General features: G+C 54.1%; 1 protein-coding gene across 4 annotated transcripts in view; it reads left to right on the top strand.

Moving 5' to 3' along the window:
- CLUH (clustered mitochondria homolog) overlaps nucleotides 1–23121 on the top strand; it is a 36940-nt gene that overhangs the window by 1476 nt on the left and 12343 nt on the right. Inside the window, exons 1-12 of one of the 4 annotated variants that reach the window (XM_039720658.1) lie at nucleotides 8204–8840; nucleotides 14097–14293; nucleotides 15770–15941; nucleotides 16098–16241; nucleotides 16450–16577; nucleotides 17202–17356; nucleotides 18170–18295; nucleotides 19097–19244; nucleotides 19943–20035; nucleotides 20265–20959; nucleotides 21498–21715; nucleotides 22266–22370. In XM_039720658.1, the coding sequence (XP_039576592.1) occupies nucleotides 8600–8840; nucleotides 14097–14293; nucleotides 15770–15941; nucleotides 16098–16241; nucleotides 16450–16577; nucleotides 17202–17356; nucleotides 18170–18295; nucleotides 19097–19244; nucleotides 19943–20035; nucleotides 20265–20959; nucleotides 21498–21715; nucleotides 22266–22370 (2422 nt within the window). In that variant the 5' untranslated portion in view covers nucleotides 8204–8599. Of the gene's footprint in view, nucleotides 1–8203; nucleotides 9892–11461; nucleotides 11550–14096; nucleotides 14294–15769; nucleotides 15942–16097; nucleotides 16242–16449; nucleotides 16578–17201; nucleotides 17357–18169; nucleotides 18296–19096; nucleotides 19245–19942; nucleotides 20036–20264; nucleotides 20960–21497; nucleotides 21716–22265; nucleotides 22371–23121 lie in introns of those variants that run through there. The other 3 variants (XM_039720657.1, XM_039720659.1, XM_039720660.1) reach the window with 3 other exon arrangements.

Raw genomic sequence — 23121 nt, 5'->3', positions numbered from 1 at the left:
ATCATCCGTAGTGCCTAGTATGTAAATTAAGCAACCCTGTCTGAGCTGCAGGGCCCTTTCCTCTCCACAGTGATTAGCAGCTTGCCCAAGGAGCTGATGTCGCTCCAGTCCCCCATGCCGGTCCCTCCCCAGGGGCGGGCAGGCAGAGCCGCCGGCAGCGAGGGGGTTCCCAAAGGGATGGAAGCCAGCACCCCAGTAACCCCTCCATGCCAGTGAGCGTGCTTGGAGATGAGTTGTCAGGGTGAGCCCTGCACTTTTCCTTGGGCACATTTGCCTTGGAGCAGGAAGGATCAGCTCTTGCGTGCTGTACCTGCTTCAGTCACTGCTGCTTTTCTTAGGGGGAGGGAAGCTCTAGAGATACTATATATACACTTATATATATATATACACACATACATGCACTTGTTTTGAAGGGAAAACACTGTATGATTGTAATAGAAATAATGTTGAGATAAATTATTTTAATCTTTGTATTTATATAAAATGATCAAAGAGATCAAAATGATAAAAAAAATCAAAAAGACAGTATTCCTATTTTTTACTGAGCAGGCTGCTGGAGCCGCCGTGAGCCTGAGAGCCACGGGGGCCCAGGCAGGGCCTGCCCTCCCCTCCTGGAGTGGGGGCTCTCGTGGATTCCCCCTCGCACTGTAAGCTCGCCCTTAGCCTGTAAGGTGTGACAGGGATCTGTAGGTGCGTTTAGTCTGTGCTCTGCACTCCTCAGGGGTCCAAAGGGCACACACAGCTCCGACCTGCTCTGTGAGAGCACAGAGTGAGGAGCACAGCCGCCCACAGCGGGGGAACGGGCACTGTTTGGCGTTGGCTTGTAAAGCTTAATGATTAGACTGGAAATGGAAGCATAGCAATAACGCTCGTTGTTAAACAACGTCTTGTGTGTGTGAGCCACATTTTCCTCATTATTATTATATTATTATTATTATCATCGTTATTTTTCCTAGTGCTATCTGATGTCTCAAATGCACCTTGCAGCAGGTGTGAGGTGAGCAGTGGATGGGGGAAGATGCCCCCGCTGCACTCGCTGTGGCAGAGCCAGTCCTGGCAATGGGATGCATGCTCCCCTGGACTTATTTAACCCTGGCAGATTAGTCAGGAAGATCTGCCTCTTGACCCTGTTAACTAAAAAGCCATATTTTCTGAATGTGTTTGCTGGGGCTAACCCAAGCACTCCCAGCCGTGTCCTTCCCATCCCCACTAGGCTCCCAGCCTTCCCCCTGTGCGTGGCTCTGTGCAGACACTGAGCTGGGCCAGGCCAGGAAAGGAAGCCCTCTGTGAATCGCCGTATGGCAGGCCAAGCCAGCTTTGTGGCCCAGCTGGTGGGTGCTGTGGAGGCACTGAGGGGGGCTCTTTCCTGGCTGCCCAGGAGAGGTGGCAGTGGCACAGCAAGAAACACCCTGCCTGCAGTGGCTGGAGCCAGCAGTGCAAAGGGATTGCTCTGCTTCTCCCAAGTTCTCCCCGGGCTCTCCACACTCGGAAGGTGATCAGCAGCACCACAAGGGACTTTCCTCATTGGGGGTTAGGTGAACCTTTGGGAGTCCTTGTGCACAGCCTTGCGAGCTGGCTCCTGCTGCCCCGGTGGAGCCACGCCAGCCTGCCTTTCCTGGAACACGGCAGCCCTGATGAGCCAGCCTGGCTGCAGTGACGCCGCAGCGCTCGCTGCACGCCCGTTCTTGTCACCCTCCTGCACTGCCGGCGCCTGGCTGCCAGCAGGACGGGGGAGAACTCCCTTACGCCTCTGGGCTGCCTCAGGCAGGCACCTGAGATCTGTGGATAAGATCAGCAGTGCCGGCTGGGCGAGCAGGAGCTCGGGATCGATGAGCACAGCAGCCCTGGAGGAGCCACCAGACACCACGGCCAGTTAAAGCACAAGGATCAAAGCGCCGTGTCCCCTCACCTCAGAGCTGCCCTTTGCTCCCCAGGGCCCCATGTCTGCCTCTGTGCCCTCCTTGCCGGCTCTGGCCCTGCAGGGACACTGCTGTCCCACCCCATGGCGGGATGGTGCCTCTGGGCAGGACCAGGGTGACACTGGCACTGCCACCACACCCATCCCTTCATCTCAGCCTCCCCCTCCTGGCACCTGGGGCAGGAGCAGGGGGGGAAGCTGCTGCTGTGTGAGAGTGCACCCAACCCACACCCAAGCGGTGCCTGGTCCTCCCTGGCCAGGGTGTGGTTGTGCCTCCTGGCTCTTCCCGATAGATTTCAGTCATCTTGCAGCTTCCAAGAAAGCTCCCCTTTCCTGTTGTTGCAATTATTGCAGGAATTAGACTATCAGGCCCTGGGAATGCCCAAATCCTGCATGTCTGAAGCAGCAGACCCTTTGTGCCCAGGGGCTGTGGGTACAGCGCTGCAGCCCCCTCAGCCCCGCAAGGACGAGCCCTGTCTGTATGTCTCAAGGTCACTGTCACCCCAGTGGGGTGGGGACAGAGCTGCGCCGGGACCCCTGCGAGGGCTCGGAGGGACGAGGAGGGCAGCGCCTCTGCTCTCGGCTCCCCTGGTCCCAGAGCAGCTGTGCTCTCGGTGGAGCAAAAAAATATTGTCCTTGGCTGAGTTTGTGAAGCTCAGTGAGAACAATAAATGCCTGTGCCTCGTGCTGGGGAGGCAGAGGGACACATGCCAAAGGCCTGACACTGCTCTGCTCTATTTGAATGTTCGTTTTGCTACATGTCACCTTTTTTTTGCCAGGATGATGTTCTTGTCGACCTTGCTTTTTAACCAAGTGCTTTTCAGAATGTGTTAACACCCAGAGACTAGAGTATGGAGCTGTACTTTAGAAGTTGTTGTAATATGCCTTTTTCTTAATAAAGAGACTGAAACCTGCAGGCTGGCACTGTCCTAGCCCGGGATGCAGGACCTCCAGCACGAACCAGAAGCATCTCTGTCCCTGTGCAGACTGGCTCCTACTCGCTCCCCCAGAGCCTTGCACAGCACAGGCAGCCCTCGGAGTGACCCCCCAGTTCTCACAGGCAGATGGGGGATCATTGCCAGCATCTGGAGTGCCAGGCATGGCTTCCCACTGCCAGGGCAGGGTTAGGTGGGACACGGGGAAGGAATTGTTCCCTGTCAGGCTGGGGAGGGCCTGGCACAAGCTGGCCCAGGAAGCTGTGGCTGTCCCGTTTTGGAAGTGCTCAAGGCCAGACAGTGACACAGAGAAAGGGAAAATAAACTCTCCAATCAGTTTGTTTGGTTGGAAAGTTGATATTATTCAGCGCTGGGTACATGAGGGATTATTCCACCTAACATGCATGGCAATTATCAAAACTTTTAACAGTTTGTACATTTTAGCAAACAAAGGAATTAGTGTGCATTGGCTACAAATGACATAGTTCTCTAATTAGTTAGTGTTCTCTATTGGTTAATGATTCCCTGCTTCCCATGCTGATTAGTTTTTTCTCTTCTTTTGGGTCAGTTGATTTGTAGCATCAGAGGTCAGTGGGTTGCTGGCCACAGACCCCCCCCAGCAGAATTACCTTCTACCCACTTGGAGCTGATTTCAGCACAATCACTAGTTTTATTGGTTATTCCTTATCTTGGGAGTCCTGTCAAATGTCCTTGTGGCCCATAAATTCTGCACTCCTTGTGTCCATTGTTAATGGCAACATCCTTCCTCCCAAGCTATGTTGACTTCCTCCCCCAGGTCTTAGATCACTGAATCATGTCAAGCCCTGAACTTTGTTTTTCTAACACGTGGACATCACTTACAGCTTGCTTGTTAGCTACTATGCTATTCATGGGTTAAATATCCCTTCTTGTTGGTTAGCCTTGAAAGTTACAAAGATTAAACATTAAAGAACATAGTTTCTTAAGAAAGTTTGGTTGGAAGTTTTGTTTTGTTTTGGGGTTTTATTGGTTTTGTTGGTTTTATTTTTGCTTTTTTTTTTTTTTTTTTTTTTTTTTTTTTTTTACCAATCACCAACCATTACTTGTTACAATTAAAGATATTCCCAACATTCCCCCCAGGGCCGCAGACTCCTGTTTAAAGAGATGTAACCTGTTGGGTACCAGGGGGCTTGGCGCGGCGTGCGCTGAGGGAGGGTGTCCCGGGGCAGGGGAGCGGACCGGGGGTCCCGTCCGGGCCGGTCCCGCTCGGGGCTGGGGGCACCCCGGGACCGCCGCACCGTGAACTTGCGGCCTCCGGGAAGGACGCAGGCGGCCGGAGACCTTCCCGGGGCCTGGGGGCTCTCGGTGGGCCGCACCCCGCGTGCCGCAGAGCAGAGCGGGGCCGCCGGGGAGCGGCCCCGGCCCCGGCGGCGCTCCGGGAGCGGGTGCGGGCCCGCGGGGCGCTGCCCATGCACGGACACGCGGGGCCGGCTCCTCCTGCACCTTCGGGCTGCGGGCGCCGCTGACATGTTATAAAATACTCATGGGCAAGGGCTCTCCTGGAAGGGCAGAGGGTTGTTCGACACCTCAGCTGGCGGGTGCAGGGTTAACTGGTTCTCTGCTGGCTGTTCGTGCTCTGTGCTGCAGCCTGAGTGCTGGGCCAGGTCAGGGACAGCGTGCAGCTCCCTGTGCTCGCTGTTCTAGCCCAGCTCCCGGGCTGGCTCCGACCCTCGGATGCCTGCACCTGCCCTGGGTGTGCTCAGCTTGGTGTTTGTATCTCCGAGGGCTTGGGAGCCTGAGCACCCATGCCGGGCTCAGCTCCTCTCTCTGCTCTCCAGAGCAGGAGGTGTGGAGGCAGCGTGGCTGGTGCCTGGCCTTCGTCCTGAGGCACGTGAATCCCCTGGCCGACCCACACATCCCTTCCATCCCCCGCTGCTCGGGTGGTGTCCAGGTGCATTTTTGCAGTTTGTCACCTAAAGCAAAGTTCACTGGCGTTTGGTAGTGGAGCAGGTTGGATGCAGTTCAGGAGTGGGAAGCTCAGTGCTTGTAGCTCCCCCTCTCACCCTCGTGCTGGATTTTAGAGCAAGCATCACACCTGCAGTGCCAGCAGTCAGGTTAAAAAGTTATGCAGTGTAATCTCTGCCTCTCTAGCCACAACTGATTGCTGAGGGAGGATGGAAGGTGGAAAAATCCTTTGTGTGTTTCAGCACTGGAGTCTGGGGAGGAGCAGAGGAAGGTCTCACCTGGGAGCAGGGTCAGCCTGGCCACCTTGGCACTGGCCTCACGAGCTCTGGCTCCTGGGCTCTGGTGTTGCCCCTGCTGTGTACCCTGCAGAGCACCGTGTGGGCAGCACTGGCTGTGTCTGGGGCAGCTCTCAGTGCCTGGAGCCCAGGGCAGGCTGTGAGTGGGCTCCTTGCTGCAGGAACCCCCTGAGCTGTGCCAGGCACCGGGCTCGTGTGCTGGGCTCTGTGCCAGGCAAGGGGCTGATGGCTGCTGCTCTCTTCCCCCAGCCTAGAGACCGTTGAGGCTGCTCTGACCTCCTGAGTGCAGAGACACAAACAAATGGACAGCTGGGCTCCTGTGATGATTTCTGATGGGCACAGTTTTGGGTTGTTACCTTTGCTATCAGCTGGTGTGAGATCAGACAGCCACTGGGTGCAGCGTTTCTTGGATCATTTTTATTCCTGCAGTCTTCTCTGCCTTAGAATAAGTTCAGCTTCTAGCTACTGTAAAATGTATTTCAAGCTTGCCTTGCCCAAATCTGTTTTCTCCTGGCTCAGTCCCTCTGTCCCCAAGCCCCCAGGCAGCCCTGCTTTCAGACACATCTTCATTAGAGCAGCAGAGAATGCAGGTGTTAATGGAAAACTGCTGTGGAGGCAAGCGTAGCTGTGCCTTGGCAACAAGGTCAGAAGGCTGATCCTTAATCTGGGGATCTGCTATCGCTGTGTTGCCCAACCTTGGAGGTTCACTGGTGTTTTGGAAAGGACTGAATTGCTGGCAGTCGGGGTTTTAATACACAGCCCTAGCAGGCTTGGGGGGGACATTGGAGGAAAGTTGTGCAAGAGAAATCTGATCACTGCTACAAGGTTAGAAGAGGAAAGGAGTGTGATAGCACAGCATCTGTAGGGCAAGATGAGGGATGGGAACCCGAGGGGATCATGTTTAGGGCAGTTCTGTCAGTGGGATAGGAGCTGAGCTCCCACTGGAAGCTCTCTGCTCTGCCTGAGCAGCCTCGCTCCTGGGTTTCCCAGCTGAAAAGTGGAAGTAAGTAGGTCAGGAACACGCACTGAGATAAATCCACCTGCAGACTCAGAACTGCCTCGTGCACAGTGAAGCCAGCACTGTGTTGCAGAGTCCTGTGTTTACCTTCATTGTCTGTACATGACTAAACTTGGCAGCACACCCCTCTTCTGGCACAGCTTCCCAGCACTTTCTTTACTTTCCTGCATTGTGCTCCATTGGTTGTGCTAGAAAGTTAGAAAGTTGTTATTTCTAGAAGCTTTACAGGTCTGAAGTTCATGCATTTTATTTGCATTTGAGAAGCAATGCCAGTCCTTGGGGCAGTGCTTGGACAGTGTGCCAAAGATGAAAACCAGCACGTGGTTCCTCCTGTGGTGGCAGTGGCTGTCACTGTTGGCAGGAGGTCAGGTTTTTGCCATAGTAGCAAGGCTCTCCCAGGATTAGCTTTTGGTTGGCATGTTTTTCTAAAAAAGCATTTCCTTAGTTTGTCTTTCACTTTAAAGAGAAAGTCTCTACTACAAGCTGTTGAAGAGGCTGCAGGCTCAGAGGAGTTGTTTGTCGTTATGTCCAGTGACATAAAACTGCAGGATCACGAATCTTGCCCAGAGCTCCAGCGGGCTGGATTAGCTGAGGCTCCCCACTGGCCAGCCTGCTGCCCTGGGGTTGGATGAGACTGGGGATGGCAGCGTGGGTGCTGGCTGTGGGCAGGCTGTGCTCTGTCTGTGCTCTTGGTGCCCTGCAGGCTCAGCTGCAGCTTGGGCTGTGGTGCCAGCGGGGGCCAGGCGCTGTGTGAGCTGGGGGCTCACTCGGTGTGCCTGCACAGGGTTCCTGTGGGGCAGGCTGCTTTCCTGGGCTGCTGCTTGCAGCACTCCTGCAGAGCTCCTGGCCCCTGAGCTGCTGAGGCCATCACAGCTGTCAGACCTCCCCAAACCCTGCCCAGAGAGCAACAGGTTGGTTCCTTGCTCTTGCTGTCCCAGAAGCTTTCTGGAACTAAGGTATGCTCAAGAGTGAAGCACAGGGACTTGGAGGATTATCGACTGGCTGGTTCTTGGTTTCTGTCTGAAATACAATTCCTTCCTTCAGCTCTCGAAATTTGAGAAACATGCTCTTCCTGACACAGTTAATGTTTTTGTTGGTGCTGGTCTTTGCACTTTGCATTAGTCCTAGTCTTTGTGCCTGATTTCTGTGATGTTTGAGTTGTGTGTTGTTGTAGCAGGGTCACCCAGACAGCCAGTTTCAAGGCTAGGTTCATTAAAAGCTTTGGGCAGATAGAAAGTTTAGAAGTGACTTTAAATGTAAATCTTCCAGATGTGCAGAGTGCAGGGTGGGTAACTCAGGGTGCCAGATGCAAAGCACAAGGCATTTCAGCACCTGTAAGTGCCCGAGCCAGCAGCTGTGGGAGCCTGTGCATGACCTGGGCTGGCCCTGCCCAGAGCACTGCGGGCTGCAGCCTCACCATGCTCTGCTCTCTCTCTGAGCCAGGCTCAGTGGTGTGAAGATGCTGAGAAATAAATGCACAGCTTGTACCTCTGCCCACAGATGTCTTAAAACCAATTTGAGTTTAATGATGGCAGTAGAGCAGCTCTAATGTTTCACTGTGGGCTCTTATTAAAAGAAGTCCTTGTTGTACCTGAGGTGGGGAGTTCCTGGGAAGCTGTGGTTTCCGCAGGGAGGCAGAGGGAGGCACCTCCACATGTCTCCCACCTCCCCTGACGGGATGTCCTGCAGAAACGTTTTCATTAGGGCCATCTCTGGAGCTAATGCCTATTCATTTACTCAATTTATTTGGATTCATTAAACTATTTATTTAGTTTCATTTATTATTCAGCTAAAATTTAATTTGCATGTGCTGTACTGACACCAGCCTTCACAGGTTAGAGCTAACACATACATGTTGTGAGCTCACATACACGTGGGAGCTTGCTTTGGCAGCAGTTGAGGAAATGCAGCTCAGCTTCATGAGACCTGACCAGATACTTCTAGGAGATTCCTCCTCTTCCAGAGGTCTCTTCGTAAGGAGGGAGAGTTGAAGCTATCAGTATATATAAAGTTCTTCAAAAATCACAAAAAAGCCACAATGCTCCTGTGATCTGAAAGTTGTTGCTGGCTCATGGCACAGTCGTGAGGCTCCAGAGCTCCAAGGCCTGTCCTGTGCCAAGGCAGTGATACCTGGATGATGCCCGTGATGGAGGCTGTGGCACGGCCTCCTGGAGGCCAGCAGTGCCCTGCTTGGCCACAGCCTCCCCGGGCCACCTCCTGCTTGGAGAAAGCTCCAGCTCCATAATCCCTGCTTCAGTTGCCATGGTTTTCTTTAAGTAGCATGGAGAGAGGAGAGGTGTTAGGGGATTGTGTGTGTGGTTTTGTGGTTTGTTTGTGTTTTATATGGCAGAGCGGCGTGAGAGGAGAGAAAATTCGTCTAGAAACTACTGGCTGGTTCAGTGCCTGAAGCTTTGTGCTCGCCTGCTTAGCATGGATGGCTGTGCCGGGCCCGGGCGTGCCATAGTAACTGCCCTGGCCTTGTAATTCAATGCATCTCCCTGCTCAGGTTTGGCACGGCGCTCTGCTCGTCCCAGGCTGCACTGCTGTGGCACTCAGATCGGGCTATTTATATCCGGCCGGGCCCGGAGGCATCCCCCGAGTGCCTGGGAAGCCGTGTGAGCCCGGGAGAGAGGAGCTGCAGCTGCGGGAGCTGCGGGCTGGGAGGCAGCCGGGACAGGGCCCCAGGCAGCGCTTTGGGGAAGCTGCTGCAAGCCCAGCATCCAGTTCTGGTGAGCACAGGGGGCGTGGGATCCTGCGCAGAGGCAGCTGCTGGTCCTGTGTCCTGCCACGCTGGGGCCACGCAGGCGTTCTCTCTGGAGAAAGCACCTGGCTGCGAGAGGGCGCGGGCAGCGCGTGGGACTGCGCCTGCTGGGGCTTCAGTGTATGTGTGGAGCACAGCTGACCGTTCTGATCCGGTGCTGCACGAGCCAGCCATGGGAAACAGCCTTTTTGCAAACTGCTGCAGGCAAGTCACCGATCTCCTTTTCCAGCCACGCAGCTCTGGCTCACCCGACGAGAGGTCGCCCCTCTTGCCCAAGTCTCCCACGAGCTGCGCTGTCGTCCCGGAGATGCCAGAAGCTGCCCAGTGTGCTGGGCTGTATCCAGACATCATCCCCAGTGAGGCGGTGACTGGAAGCCTGCAGAAGGGCACTGAATACATCCAAGACCTCCCTGAGACCAAGGACAAAGAAGGAATGATGACAGTTTGTGATAAGAGCGGTTTGAGACCTGGCGTTGGCACGGCTGGCCCGCTCCAGCGGACGGAGGCATCCCGTGCAGTGACTGTCCTTCCAGCCGACCTTGGGGGCAGGCCGGCAGGGCTGGTTGATCATGCTCAGTCACTTGAGGCCTGCCAGGGCTGTGTGAAACTTGAGGACAGCGGCTCAGCCCTCAGATGGTGCCGCCGGGAGGAGCACGTGGCAGCAGCTGACAGCAGAGCGCATTCCGCTGGCCAGGGCCTGCGCGCAGCCTTGGCAGCTCCAGACAGCCTGCTGGGGAGCAGAGCTCCTGCCCCCTCCCCAGGGAGCCTTGGGACCCCGTCCTCTGCTCTGCCATCAAGCGCAGGGCAAGCCCTGCCAGCTGCAGGTGCGGTTGTGCTGCCTGGTCCCCCTGGTGAGGTGTCACCTAAGGCTCAGAACACAAGTGCTGGTTTTGTGACAGAGCCTCCTGCCTGCCCCAGCACAAGGTCATGCTGCGATGCTGATCCCCAGGCCCAGGTTCTGCCCTCAAAGCAGCAGCAGCAGAAGAAGAAGAGGAAGAAAAAGAAGCTTCCTCTCCCAGGTGCTCTGTCCTGCTGCATGCAGCCACCACAGCGTATGCCCCTCACTGGGGTGGGTGGCTGTGTGTGCCTGTGGGATGGGGCAGCACGAAGGAGAGGGGGGTGCAGGGGTGATGTTTTAACTCACAGGTGAGGGAGGAAGGTGGCGAGGTATCCCACCTGGGTGTGTACCACAGAGGGACCCGTCTGTGCCTTGTTTGTGTCAGCAAAGCAAACTTAAGGGCGTTTTGCTTGTCTTTTTCTCAGTTCATAAGGTAAATCCCTCTTTTGTTCATGATTGCAGACATGGTCCTTGTAAAGGATGGGAGTGGATCTGCACAGCCCAGCCTGCAGCAGCTTGGGTGGAAGTGTGCAGCTGTGAGGGACCAGCACAGGGAGCCTTTGGCTTCCTTCAGCTGTGTGCAGGTTGAGGACAGGCCTGAGCTGCAGGGGTGGAGCAGCTCCATCAGCTGTGCCGAGGATGGGATGTTCCTGCTCTTCCTTCACCCAGTGCAGTGGGGACAGTGGGCCCCAGCCAGTTAACCTCTCAAAATGGCACTGGAACTGATAATAGGAAATGCATTCCAGAAGTTGGTGCTGGTAAAACAGGGGGTTTAATTTTTAGTTTTGTTTCTAAGAATTTCTCCAGTTACTAAATGTAGGGAAGGAAACTCCCCAGTGACAGCGCAGTCCCTGCAGACCAGGCTAACTCCCAGCAACAGTGTCACTGACTTTTGGATCCGATAATCTTTGAAAAGGATTTGTGTCTTGACTTTGGTTTAGAAGATTTGTTTGAATGTAAATCAGTTATTAACTAACTCTTCCCAGGATCTGTGCTGTCTGTTGCTGTGTGCAGCCAGCAGGTTTTGGGTTCAGGTGTGCACCCTCCCTCATGCCAGGCTCTTTGCAGGGGTTTGCCAGGTGCCACTGCCACACCTGGCTGTAAATAGGAAGCGTGATTAAAGCAGGCCCTGTCACCTTGGCGTGTGAACTCCCTGTCCAGGCGCAGAGATGAAGCCTAATCCTCTGTCTGATCTGTGTGCCGGTGCGAGCGCAGGCAGGCGGGTGCGGGTCGCTGTCCCGGGGCGGGGTGCCCGGCCACGCTCTGCTCTGCTCTGTGTGCAGGGATTGCTCTGCTGTGCTCGGGGCAGCACTGAGAACATCGTGTTCGTGGTGTGCTCATGGTGAGAACACCTCCAGCCAGCAGGGCCACGCCTCGGGTACGCGCTGCAGGAGGAGGGTCCTTGCTGGGGCACGGGCACATCCCCAGGAATGACAGGGGAGACCAGAGGTCACAGCCTTCAGCCGAGACCACAGCCTGCGTGCCGAGGCCGACGTGCCCCGGCGGGGATCTCCATCTGCAGCAGCAGCAGGGTGGTGAGCAGAGGAGCAGCCGGGTTTGCCCCCGGAGCGGGCGGAACCGCTTCCCTGTGACTCAGACACCTCCGTGAGCCGTGCAGCATGGCAGCCACACAGCTGCCCAGCTGTTTGGGGCTTGAAAAGAGCCAGGAAGGGAGAGGGCTCTGCAGGTGTCTCTGAGGTGTTCCTGTGCCTCCTCCTGCTGTCTCAAGCAGGCTGAAATCCTGTGAAATCCATGAGTGCCCCATGATGTACCTCCCTGTGCCGCTGAGGCCGCGGCGCAGTCGGGCTGCAGCAGGAGGGAGGAACCACTTCAAGGCAGGTGGGTGCAGCTCTGCTGCCCTTGGGGAGCACATCAGGTGAGTCAGCACCCAGGAGGCAGCACAGCCTCCAGGCCAGTTCGGGCTTCTTTGAAATATACCCGTTCTGTACAGAACCCCTCTGGAAAGCCTTGCCTGGCTCACATCCGAGGGTTAACCTGCTGCACAGCAGATCTTTCTCAGTCCAGAATTAACTTCCGTTTCTAAACTTAAGTCTGTGCTGGCTGGAGCTAGATCCTCTAGCATAAGGAGACTTGAAGGTGTTGCCTCTGCATGTCTCTTGTCACAAAGTGCAGAGCTGTGCTGGCCTTGCTTTCACTCAAGTAAGGAAAAGAGGGATGGAAGGTGTGAACCTGTTGTATTTCTGCAGACTAGGAGCAGTGTTCTGATTCCTGAAACACTAGGTAGTTCAGGGATCTTACACCACTGAGCAGTGAAAAGCAGAAGTGTGGTCCTGGCTGGCAACTTTCCCTTGCTGTGTTCAGATTTCCTGTCTCACTTGGCTTTGCTGCTGAAGGTGTTTGCTGTTCTCCAGACTGGCGTGTGCATGGCTTGCAGTGCCAGCCTTCCTTTCAGCCAAATTCTGTCTCCTTTCTGGCTACCACAGCAGGAACAGAAGTTGAGTGATCCTCCCTGCTTGGGTGGGCAGGGGCTGGGCCAGGCCTGGCAGCTCATCCTGTGTGCAGCACCGGCAGCCCCAGGGGCAGCATTTCCGTGGTTCTTGTCTGCTCTCCCTCCAGATCCCCACGTGTTCAGGCAGCCCAGGACTGTGGCTGTGCTGGCTGTAGGGCGTGACGAGGGGCTCTCCCCAGCCCTTTGGGTATGGTGTGGTTTTTCCGAAACCACATCTCTTGAGGCACTCTTGCATGGAGCTTTTCTTCCTCCTTTCTAGCATGTCAGCAGCTTGCTGGAGCCAGAGCCAGGCCTCTCGTCTGACTTGCCCATGGCTTCATCTGTCAAAGAAATGAGCAGCGAGTGCTGGGGACATATGCACAGTGACAGGGAACATGAGCAGCAGCTGCTGAGCTGCTGAAGGCAGCCTAGGCTGTGTGAGGTAGCTCTGCTACCTGCTGCCTTTGGGAACGGGTGTGCTCTCATTGCCCTTTCCCCGTGTCCCAGGTGAGCCCTGGCAGTCATCTCTGAGGGCTTGCTGTTGGCAGTGGTCTGGGGCAGGGATGTGACCCTCCAGGGGGGCTTTTGCAGGGCTTGGGGCTGCAGCCTCATGTTGTGCTCCAGAGGTGTGCAGGGGATATGGTGTTGCCATCTCTTTTTGGGTTATTGTGAAGGCTGGATGACTTCTCTGGGCTGTAGGAGCAGTTGGGGCTGATGGAGAAGAACTGGCTGTGACAGCTGTAGGTCCTCAAGCCACAGCACCAGTCTGTGAGGTGAGGGTGGCTGAGCTGCCATTTCCCCTGGAGTGGGGACTGGTGCCTTGCTGGGAGGTGAGGATGAGGAGAGACACCTGCCAGATGGAGGTGGCTGCAGGGCTGCAGCCCCGAGGCTTTAGCCTGGCTTGCAGCTGTCCTGACCCTGTGCAGCCTTTCAGAAGGCTGTTTCTGCTGCCTGGGAAAGAGCCCCACCTGCTCCATCTGCTGCCTGCAAGTGGGTGCCTGAGAGCACTGCTGAGTGACCTTGGGCTGCAGCTGAGTGTGCTGGCAGCCCTGCTGGGAGCACAGCCTGAGGGACACGATGCCTGCTCTTCTCCAGCACCCACTGCCCCGGGTGGGCACTGGCCTGGCATGCTGGGGGCACGGGGTACTCTGCCATCTCCCAGAGCTGCTATCAGCAGCTCTTTCCTGGCAGCCCCTTAGTCCTCTTTAGTGTGGTCCCCAGCCTGGTTCAGAGGACGTAGACTCCTCTGGGAGACTGGCAGCTTCCTAGATCTTATCAGCTGTCTGACACTATCCAGCTCATTGGCAAGGAAAACAAACCATTGCAGAGCTGTGAGGTGGGTGCAGAGAGCTCCCCAGCCCTGTGACACATCTGTCTAAACGAGCATTTAAAATGTCGTCACCATTTTCTTGAATAAAAGTGCTTAGGCAAAGCCTCGCCCTGGCACCATGGGATCTGTGCAGATTATTTTGGAAATGCAGAGGGTGGCCAAAGGCGGGCAGGGCCGTGGGAGCTGCTGTGTGCCTGTGGAGTAACCGGGCTGCCGCTGGCCTCCCTCTCCCTCTGCTCTTTAACGTGTTGGTGCAGAGGTAACAGCTGCCTCCAGGCTGCAAAGTACCACACACCCTTTTTTTTTTAATTAAGAGGCTTCTTAAGACAGCTCAGTGTGGTGTACACTGACCCATCCTTCCTGCTCTCCTTCCCTCCCCTCTCTGCACATGGTTTGTGGAAGATGCAAACACCGCAGGCAAGCGAGAGCACCTTAATTATGCTGTGAGGAAAGGGAGGGAAGGGCCTGGCACTCCTCTGTCTAGTAAACAGCAAGTGCAGAATAAAAACCTGCTTTTAGCCCCTGATGAGCTCGGGCTTTGCAGTGTCCAGGCAGTCTCTGCAGCCCGTTGGAGAGGACCTTGTCTAAACCCCTCTCTCCTTCCCAGAGCACCCGTCTGGCGTGGCACTGATGAATGGCAGCGGCCCACATGACAGCCTCAAGGGCGAGAAGGATGCCAAGCAGAATGGCCATGAGGAGGCTGAGCCGGGAGAAGACGGGAACGACCAGGAGGTCATCGTCATCCAGGATACGGGATTTACTGTCAAGATCTGTGCACCAGGGATAGAGCCCTTTTCCCTGCAGGTACCTGCCCTCGCCTGCTAGGCAAGGCAGCAGAGGGGGTGGGGAGTATTTGAGCCAGATCCTTCCAGCCAGCCAGGCAGGGAAGGAGGCAGTGCCTGGGAAGGCCCCTGTTAACCCTCTCAGTCTGGACAGCACCTTCAGGCTGCTCTCAGCTCCCTGACCTATCTTCTGACCAGAATTAAGTGGGGACAGAGGCAGCAAAGGATGGAGGGTGCAGGAGACTGCCTGGCCAGTGCCTTGGGAGAAATGAAGGAAGAAGAGACACGAGCAAGAGGCTTCCTAGCCCAGTCTGCCTGGGCATTGCAAGGACAGGGAAGGTGTTTCATTCTGGGTCCCAGGTGTGGAGCAAGGGGAAGGAGACCTCACTGCAGTGTAGCTGTTTGGCTATGGAGCTGAGCACAGGGAATATGGCCTTCCCACTTCTGGGCTGTTCTAAAGAAGTGTTGTGAAAACGTGATTTCTGGGCCTCAGTGAGGAAGGGAAAATCCCTTGCTTGCTCAGCAGTTATGACATGATGGTGCTTCAGGCCAGCCTGGGTTTGGTGCAGTGACAGGTGCTAACACAGCTCAGGGAGCTCAAGCACCAGCCTGAAGACCAAGGGAACAATGCAGTCTCCACTTCCCTCTGCATGGAGAGCTCTGCCTCATGTCATGTGGGCAGTCACATGCTGCCAGGTCAAGATGTGCTCTGATGGGCCTGGTTCATAGTCCCATTTAGCTTGATACTTCACTGAAAACTATCTGAGTGATGTATCTCTTAATTTTGGGGAGAGGCATCTGGAATCTAAACCCAATGGGAAGTTCTTACCTCCCCTAGACTGGCAAAGAGTGCAGCAAAATCCCATCCCTGTGGAAATAGCTGCGTCTCAGACTGGCTTTTTGTCTCCTTTAAATCCCCCTGGCTGTTAGTTTTAATAGGCTAATAATAGCAGGCTGTGTTGTTTACAGCAGCTTATGTAAACTCCCCGGAGTGCTCTGGGCTTTCCAGCAGTGTCAGTGGTGCTGCAGCAGAGCAGGGAGGTGGGGAGCAGCCCCTGCCCTGTGGAGGGTGGCACTGGCACAGACACGCGCACGGGGAGGAGGAGCTGGGCTGTTTTCCATGGGCAGCATTCGAGGTCTCACCACTAATGTGGTGTGAATGGATAAGGGAAGAACCCCACTTCCCCCAGCAGCTTCTGTTCCTTCAGTGCCCTCTGTCGCCTCTGTCCCGTGCCAAGTCCTTGGTGCAGTGCCTGGCTGTTACATCTCTGGGTGCCCAGCCCCGTGGGGTGGAACTTGGGTGGCTGACCCTGCCAGAGGTGACAGTGTCCTCCCAGCAGGAGCAGAAGTGACTTTCCTGGGAAGGGGGGTAGAGTCTGCCTTTCCAAGCCTGGAGAGAGAGGTCTGAGAGGTTTTTGATACTGCAGCTGAGGGGCAAAGTTTGGCAAGAGCATGTGGGAGGGTAAACAATAATTGTCTGGGTTCTTACCTTCTTAAGGTTTCTCCTCAAGAGATGGTGCAAGAAATCCATCAAGTTCTGATGGACCGGGAGGATACCTGCCATCGGACCTGCTTCTCCCTGCAGCTGGATGGCAACGTCCTGGATAACTTTGCTGAGCTGAAGACCATTGAAGGACTGCAGGAGGGCTCGCTGCTCAAAGTGGTGGAAGGCAAGTTCCTTCAGACTTGGGAGGGAACGAGTGAGGGTTTTCTTAGGGAGTGGTTTTGGCCACCTGTCAGCTCTTTGGTTCCATTTTGAGACCCATGTGCCAAAGGAGTAAGCAACAGTCTAATTCCGGTTTGTTTCCTCACTTTTTGGTCATCAGAGCCATACACAGTGCGAGAAGCCAGGATACACGTGCGCCACATTCGGGACCTTCTGAAGAGCCTTGACCCGTCAGATGCTTTCAATGGTGTGGACTGTAACTCATTGTCCTTCCTGAGTGTCTTCACTGAAGGAGACCTGGGAGGTACGGGTCAAAAAGACTTCTCTGGTGTGGTCAGTGGTTTCATTCCCTGGCTCCTTGCTTAGTTAAACACACAGGAGCCATCAGCTGTCCTGTGTCATTTAGGAGTGCAGAGAATACTTGGAGTACTTCTGCATCCCTCTTTGAATGATGACTGGGGGAGGGAATGCTGCACTTTTCAGAACTGACTTTATGTCTTTGTCTGTTCTAGACAGTGGAAAACGGAAGAAGAAAGGTACCGAAATGGAACAAATTGACTGCACCCCTCCTGAACATATCCTGCCAGGTAGCAAAGAGAGGCCCCTGTGTGCCCTTCAGCCCCAGAACAGAGACTGGAAGGTAGAGTTCTCCTGTGTCAAACAGCTGCTGGCACATTCCTCACAGCAAACTGGTGGTCAGGGATTGAAAGCTGAGCTGAAGTGGACTTTGGGATTTGTTCTGCTTGGTGCTTAACAAGCACTGGGATAGCACTGCTTAGCCAAAAGAATAAAGTCCAGGAGCTGGTGTGCAAAACACTGGACATGGAGTCTGGATATCTGCAGAGTGTGGAAGGGCTTGCTGGGATGGGTGGCAGAGAAGGGAAAGCAGCATTCCTCTGCAACGTCCTGGAGACAGGATGTGCAGGTCACTACAGGTTGCCCTTAGCTTTCCCATGCCCTCCCACTCGCATTCTGGTTTAGAAGCTGCCATTTGAAAACGAGTACAGCAAGAAGTCCATACCCTGTGCAGCCCAAAGGCCCAGGGTGTCTGCTTTCACCCATGTCTCACGGTGTGAAGGCAAACTAGTGGACTGCAGAGGGCTCAGGAAGCTGTGCTCTGGAGACCAGGCGCGTTTGTAAGCTCTGTTTCTGGAGTCGAGCAAGGGCAGCAGGTAAAGGGGATCTGGCGTGTACACTGAGTGACTCTAACTCAAAGGAATTAATTCCAGCTGACAGGAGTTGCTTGTGTTGTGTTCTGCTGTAGCCTTTGCAGTGCCTAAAGGTGCTGACGATGAGCGGCTGGAACCCTCCGCCCGGTAACCGCAAGATGCACGGGGACCTCATGTACTTGTACGTCATCACCGTGGAGGATCGGCACGTCAGCATCACTGCCTCCACTCGGGGATTTTACTTGAATCAGTGAGTAACTGGGCTTCTTCCTGTCCTGCCCTGCAGCAGCCAACTGGAAAACAACTCATAAACAAACAGTTGCAGCTTTTTTTTTTCCCCTGTGGCAGAAACAGCCTGTTTTAATTCGCTGCTCACATGGGTTTGTGGGAGTTGCTATACTGGATTGGGCTGTTCAGCTGTGCCTGGTACCACTTCTCCACAGTGGCTAAATGCCTGGTGCTTTAGGGAAAGTTTAAACATCCCATAATGTCATCAGCTATTTAGAGCATTTTGAGTTGGGAGGAAATTCCTTCCTGACTATTGCAACTATCTCATTTTGCCCTGAAGCAAAAGCATAGCCTGTCAGAACTCCCTGAGCTGGGTGCAGATTTTACTACAAATAATTTCTTTTTTTGCTTTTTTAATGGTGACTGTGAGAGGCTGTTGTGGCTATGCCTGTTGGAGCTGCTGTGCTGAGGGGTTTCTCTGTTAAGCAAAGGCACCTTTGGTGTGTTTGGGAATTCTGTGCAATCAGTCCTTCCCAGTATAAAAATAGAAGCCTCTCTTGATCCTGGGCATGGCTGAAAAAGGTCTAAATTAAAAAACCGTCAGGGCCAGGTACAGGGTTACTGGCTGTGTCATGGGGGGAGTCTGGGTAGGGTCCTTGCAGCCCATCTGCCTCTTTGCCCCATGGCCTCTCCCACAGGCAAGGGCACGTGGTGCAGCCTTTGGTACTATGCATGTATGAAGAGCTCTCAGTCATGTTCCACCTTCCTAGGTTGTGCAAAGTCTCAGGTATGAGAATGGCTTTTGACTGTTTCTTTTTTTTTTTTTCTCTTGCAGGTCTACTGCATACAACTTCAATCCCAAACCTGCAAACCCTAGTTTTCTCAGTCATTCCTTGGTGGAACTACTTAACCAGATCAGCCCTACCTTCAAAAAAAACTTCTCTGCTCTGCAGAAGAAACGGTAGCAGTGCTTCTTCCTCTCTAGTTGCTTGAGCAGCCCAGTGTGAAGTTGGGAGGCTCAGCTGGCTCTGGGGAGCTGGATGCCTCTGGTGCAGCAGGGATTGCAGTGCCTGCTTCTCTGAGCTCATGTAGTGGTGGGTGGTTGGGACATGTGAGTGGAAGCTGCAAGGACCAGAGCACCTGACTGAACAACAGGGCAGCACCCTGAGGATCTCCCTGATCCACAAAAGAGAAGCATAAATGTCAGTGAAAGTAACATAAGAGGGCTTTGTGTAGGCTTACAGTGGCGAGAGGTTGGTTATTTTAAACATGTCTGTGCATGTTAATATTCTGTAATTTTCTCTAGCTCCTGTAATAATAACACAACAATAAGGCCTTGTTTGATTCTCCCATCCTTGCTGCAGGGACTATTTGTTCTGCTCCAGGACAGTGGGTCCTGTGCAGAAGTCAGTCCCTTAATGAACTGCCTCGGCTCAGCAGGGTGTGGATTGATAGGCACATTGTGTGGCTTTGGGAGCTCTGCTCCTGCTTCATTAAGGAGATGAAAGTGGCCTCCAGCCACCACTGTGACTATCTGGCCATTTAAAAATTGCTGTACTGTGTTGCTTCTCAGGCCAGAAGTAGCTACAGATGAGCCCCCAGCCCCTGCTGAGAGCAGACAGATTACACGAGAGACCTTCAGCACTGCTTGGGGTTCCACCTCGTGACCTGCAGGGCCCAGCGTGAAAGCACGGGGAAAATTCTCTTGGAATAGAAAGGATTCTTCCTTAAAAATGTGTAATTGTTGTTTCTCCCAAACTAGGGTTCAGAGACACCCCTTTGAGAGGATAGCCACTCCTTTCCAGGTGTACAGCTGGACGGCTCCGCAAGCAGAGCACGCCATGGACTGTGTCCGGGCAGAGGACGCCTACACCTCCCGCCTGGGCTACGAGGAGCACATACCTGGCCAGGTACTGCTCTTGCTTGCCTGATGACACTGCAAGAGTTCTGCTGACAGGAACAGCTTCCAAGAAGTAACCTCTGTTATTTGTGGGAGGGTTTTGGTCATCAAAGGAAAACTTGCAGGAGTCCTTGTTCTTCACAGGGCCCTTGGCTACAGGGGCTGTGCTGCTCAGGCTGCAGCTCCCTGAGCACAGAAGTGACTGAGAGGAGCAGCTTCTGCTCGGGTGTTTATAAATTCCATGTCCCTGCTCTGAAGAGTGCCGCTGCACAGGAGGCAGACCACTCCCTCGTGCCAGTCAGGCCTGGAATGGCTCTTGTGTCTCTGAGCAGACTGCTCCAAATGCTTCAGCTGCAGCTTTCTAGCACAGCGTGGTGCAGGGCAGCAGTGGCCAGCCGTGGGCAGCACATGCCTGCAGTGTGACCACAGCACTGGCTGATGACACCTGCACCATGCTGCCCCTTCAGTGCCCCTGCACTGGCTGGGCTGATGCAAGATCTGTCCCAAACTGCTGTTGAATAAAGTCCACTCTCGAGGTGTGTTCATTCCTGCTGCTAAGTCACTTCCTCTGAGCCCCACAGCAGCCTGAATTCTTGCCCCTTCCTCTCCCTTCTCTCCCAAAATGCCTTGTGAAGCAGGAATACTGCCTCGCCAGCCCCTTGCCACAAAATGCATTGCATCCCACAAGGCTTTTCCTCCCTCTTTCAGACCAGAGACTGGAATGAGGAGCTGCAGACCACACGGGAGCTGCCACGCAAGAACCTGCCTGAGAGGCTGCTGAGAGAACGAGCCATTTTCAAGGTAACTTTGGGATATGCAGGCAGCTCCTCACACAGCCCTTTCTTTTCTGCCTGTGTTCTGGCTCCTGGGGCTTGTATTGAAGCCACTAGCCAGGCTCACAGCAGTAAAAGCCAGCAAGCTGCCTGCCTGCTGAAAGGCTATTGGGAGGAGAGGAGCAAAGGAAAAATGTGCAGGGAGCTTTGTGAGCATGGGGAGATCCTGACCCTGCTTTCTCTCCATGTGTCTCCAGGTTCACAGTGACTTCACTGCAGCTGCAACACGAGGTGCTATGGCTGTCATTGATGGCAATGTCATGGCCATCAACCCCAGCGAGGAGACCAAGATGCAGATGTTCATCTGGAACAACATTTTCTTCAGCCTGGGCTTTGACGTCCGTGACCACTACAAGGACTTTGGTGGAGATGTTGCTGCTTACGTGGCTCCCACCAACGACCTGAACGGTGTGCGGACCTACAATGCTGTGGATGTGGAAGGGCTGTACACGCTGGGGACTGTCGTGGTGGACTACAGAGGTTACAGGGTGACAGCTCAGTCTATTATTCCTGGCATCTTGGAGCGGGAGCAGGAACAGAGTGTCATCTATGGCTCAATAGACTTTGGCAAGACAGTTGTGTCACACCCCAAGTACCTGGAGCTGCTGGAGAAGACCAGCAGGCCGCTGAAGATCCAGAAGCACAAAGTTCTCAACGACAAGAATGAGGAGGTGGAGCTGTGCTCCTCAGTAGAGTGCAAAGGCATTATTGGCAATGATGGGCGTCACTACATCCTGGACCTGCTACGCACTTTCCCTCCAGATCTGAACTTCCTGCCTGTTGAAGGGGAGGAGATGCCAGAGGAATGTAAGAAAATGGGGTTCCCCAAGCAGCACAGACACAAGCTTTGCTGTCTCCGTCAAGAGCTCGTTGATGCCTTTGTAGAACACAGGTGAGCAGAGCTCCCCCCTTCCTCCACCTGGTCATGGTTCAAGTCAGGACCTTGCCCTTGTTGCACTGCCCTGGGAACATCCCAGCAGAGCTCCCAGAAGTGAGCAGCTAATTGCCCTATTGCTTGGCAGTGTAAAAGCAGCTATAGGAACTGAATTAACAAGAGGTGAGAACAGTAGGGATTTGGACAGGGAGCCAGGGAAAGAGATGGTTTGTGTTTTAGTGTCCAGATCTATTACTCTTGATTCCTGTCCAAACATTTAGAAGTTCTTCTTTCCCTGCAGGTGTCCTTTCCACTTGACGGCTAGGGAACGGGAAGGATTTGTGCTACTTTTTAAGGCTTTCCCAATGTCTTGAAAGTTATGTTTGTTTCTAGAGGCTGGAAAAGGTCCAGTGGTCACTGCTGTAGGCGTGTTTGTGGTGGGATGTTTGGGTCACTTGGGGCTGGGCAGGCAGGGGAGCTCAGGAGTGGGGCACGTTCCAGACGTGTGGTGCTCTGGGATGCTGCTGTGCTGAGCTGCCCTCTCCCTTTGCTGCAGGTATCTCTTATTCATGAAGCTGGCTGCGCTGCAGCTGATGCAGCAGAAAGCCAACAAGCAGGAGAGCTCAGCTGCCCTGGAAAATGGTGCCTCTGCAGAGAACGGCGCCGCAGACGGCGAGAGGCCCAAGCCGGAGGACGGGAAAATCGACGACAGCGTGGCTGGGCTGGACCAGGTGAAGGAGCTGGCGGAGACCATCGCGTCCGACGACGGCACAGGTACTGCAGCCTCAGCTCCTGCAGGGCTGGCACTGCTGGGAGTGTGCCAGGCTGGGCGTGGACGGTGGCTAAACAGCGCTGGCTGCCTGTCAGCGTTGCCTGGCCTCTTTGTTAGAGCTGCTCACATTAATTACTCATTAATTACTCGCCCCTGGGGGAAGGATGACTGAGGTGTCTGAACCCAGCAAGGCCACCAGCCCCTCAAGTCTTTCCTGGGAGCAAGAGCCTGGCCAGGCTGGTCTGTGGAGTGCAGGGGAGGGCTGGGGCCAGGCAGGAGGCCAGCAGTGCATGGACACCTTTGGGAACCCCAGGCTTGGATTTGTGAGTGCATGTGCTTGGAGGTGGGGACATCCCTGGGGCTTTTGGTCATCTTATGTGCTCTTATTCAGACTTGGCAGCCATTCTCCTTTAGAATTGATTGTTTTTATAATGGATTTCTTCAGAATGTGCCATCATTGCTGTTTTTAGTAACAAAACTTAATTTAGTAGCTAGGTCTGTCATTTGCTGAACTGCACACTCACTTGTATTCTGTTTTTCTTCCTGCTCCAGTGGATCCCAAAAGCAGAGAAGTGATTCGGAATGCTTGCAAGGCTGTGGGCTCCATTAGTGACACATCATTTGATATTCGCTTTAACCCAGATATTTTCTCACCAGGTAAGTGTGCCCAGAGCTGGGAGCAGCCCTCCAGAGCGTGGCTGTGTCCAGCCAGCTGCAGAGCAGCACGGTGCTGTAGCCAAGCCTGTTGCTGGTGTTGTTTGGCTGGGCAGGGTGCAGGGCTCCCGTGAAGCACAGAGATGCAGAGAGGAAGCAGCAATGATTGCAGAGGAATCAGCAGCTGGAGCTGCCAAGGGCGGGCAGGGAGCATCTCCCACCCCGGGGAGGGCTGTGGGTTGCTGCCAAGAGTCCTCCTGTGATTCTCCAGCATCCCAGCTATGAGACCATGTGAAAAGAAGCAGAGGGAGGAAAAAAAATCAGATTTGATCTTCATGTAGTAGTTTACACAAAAAATAACACTTGTGTAACTTGACTGATATTGGGAGCTCAGTGATGGGCTGGGTTTGTTTTAATAACATTTCAGTGAGCAGTCACAGTGCCCCTTCACATGCACACATAAGGCACTGGCATCACACTTGAATTTCCATAATGGAGCCATATTTTTAATTGGGAAATTGAGAAGTTCCCGGAGTGGTTCTTGGGGTCAGTACTGGGGCAGTGTGCAGGCACATTGCAGGAGAATGGCCAAACCATTGAGTGAGCAGCCCAGCCACTGCTCTTCCATCAGCAGCCAAAGCTCTTCCATCAAAATATTTATAGTTTGAGATAAGTTTTTGAAGCATCCAGCATTCCAGGGAGACAATTACGTTTCTGAGTTGCTGTGGCTGATGTTTTTTCTCTTCTCCTCTCC

This window comes from Passer montanus, unplaced genomic scaffold (genome assembly GCF_014805655.1).
Source record: "Passer montanus isolate IOZ18808 unplaced genomic scaffold, ASM1480565v1 scaffold44, whole genome shotgun sequence".
Taxonomy (NCBI): Eukaryota; Metazoa; Chordata; class Aves; order Passeriformes; family Passeridae; genus Passer; species Passer montanus.
Note: the sequence above shows the minus strand (reverse complement) of the source record. Positions and strands in the feature narration are given on the sequence as shown.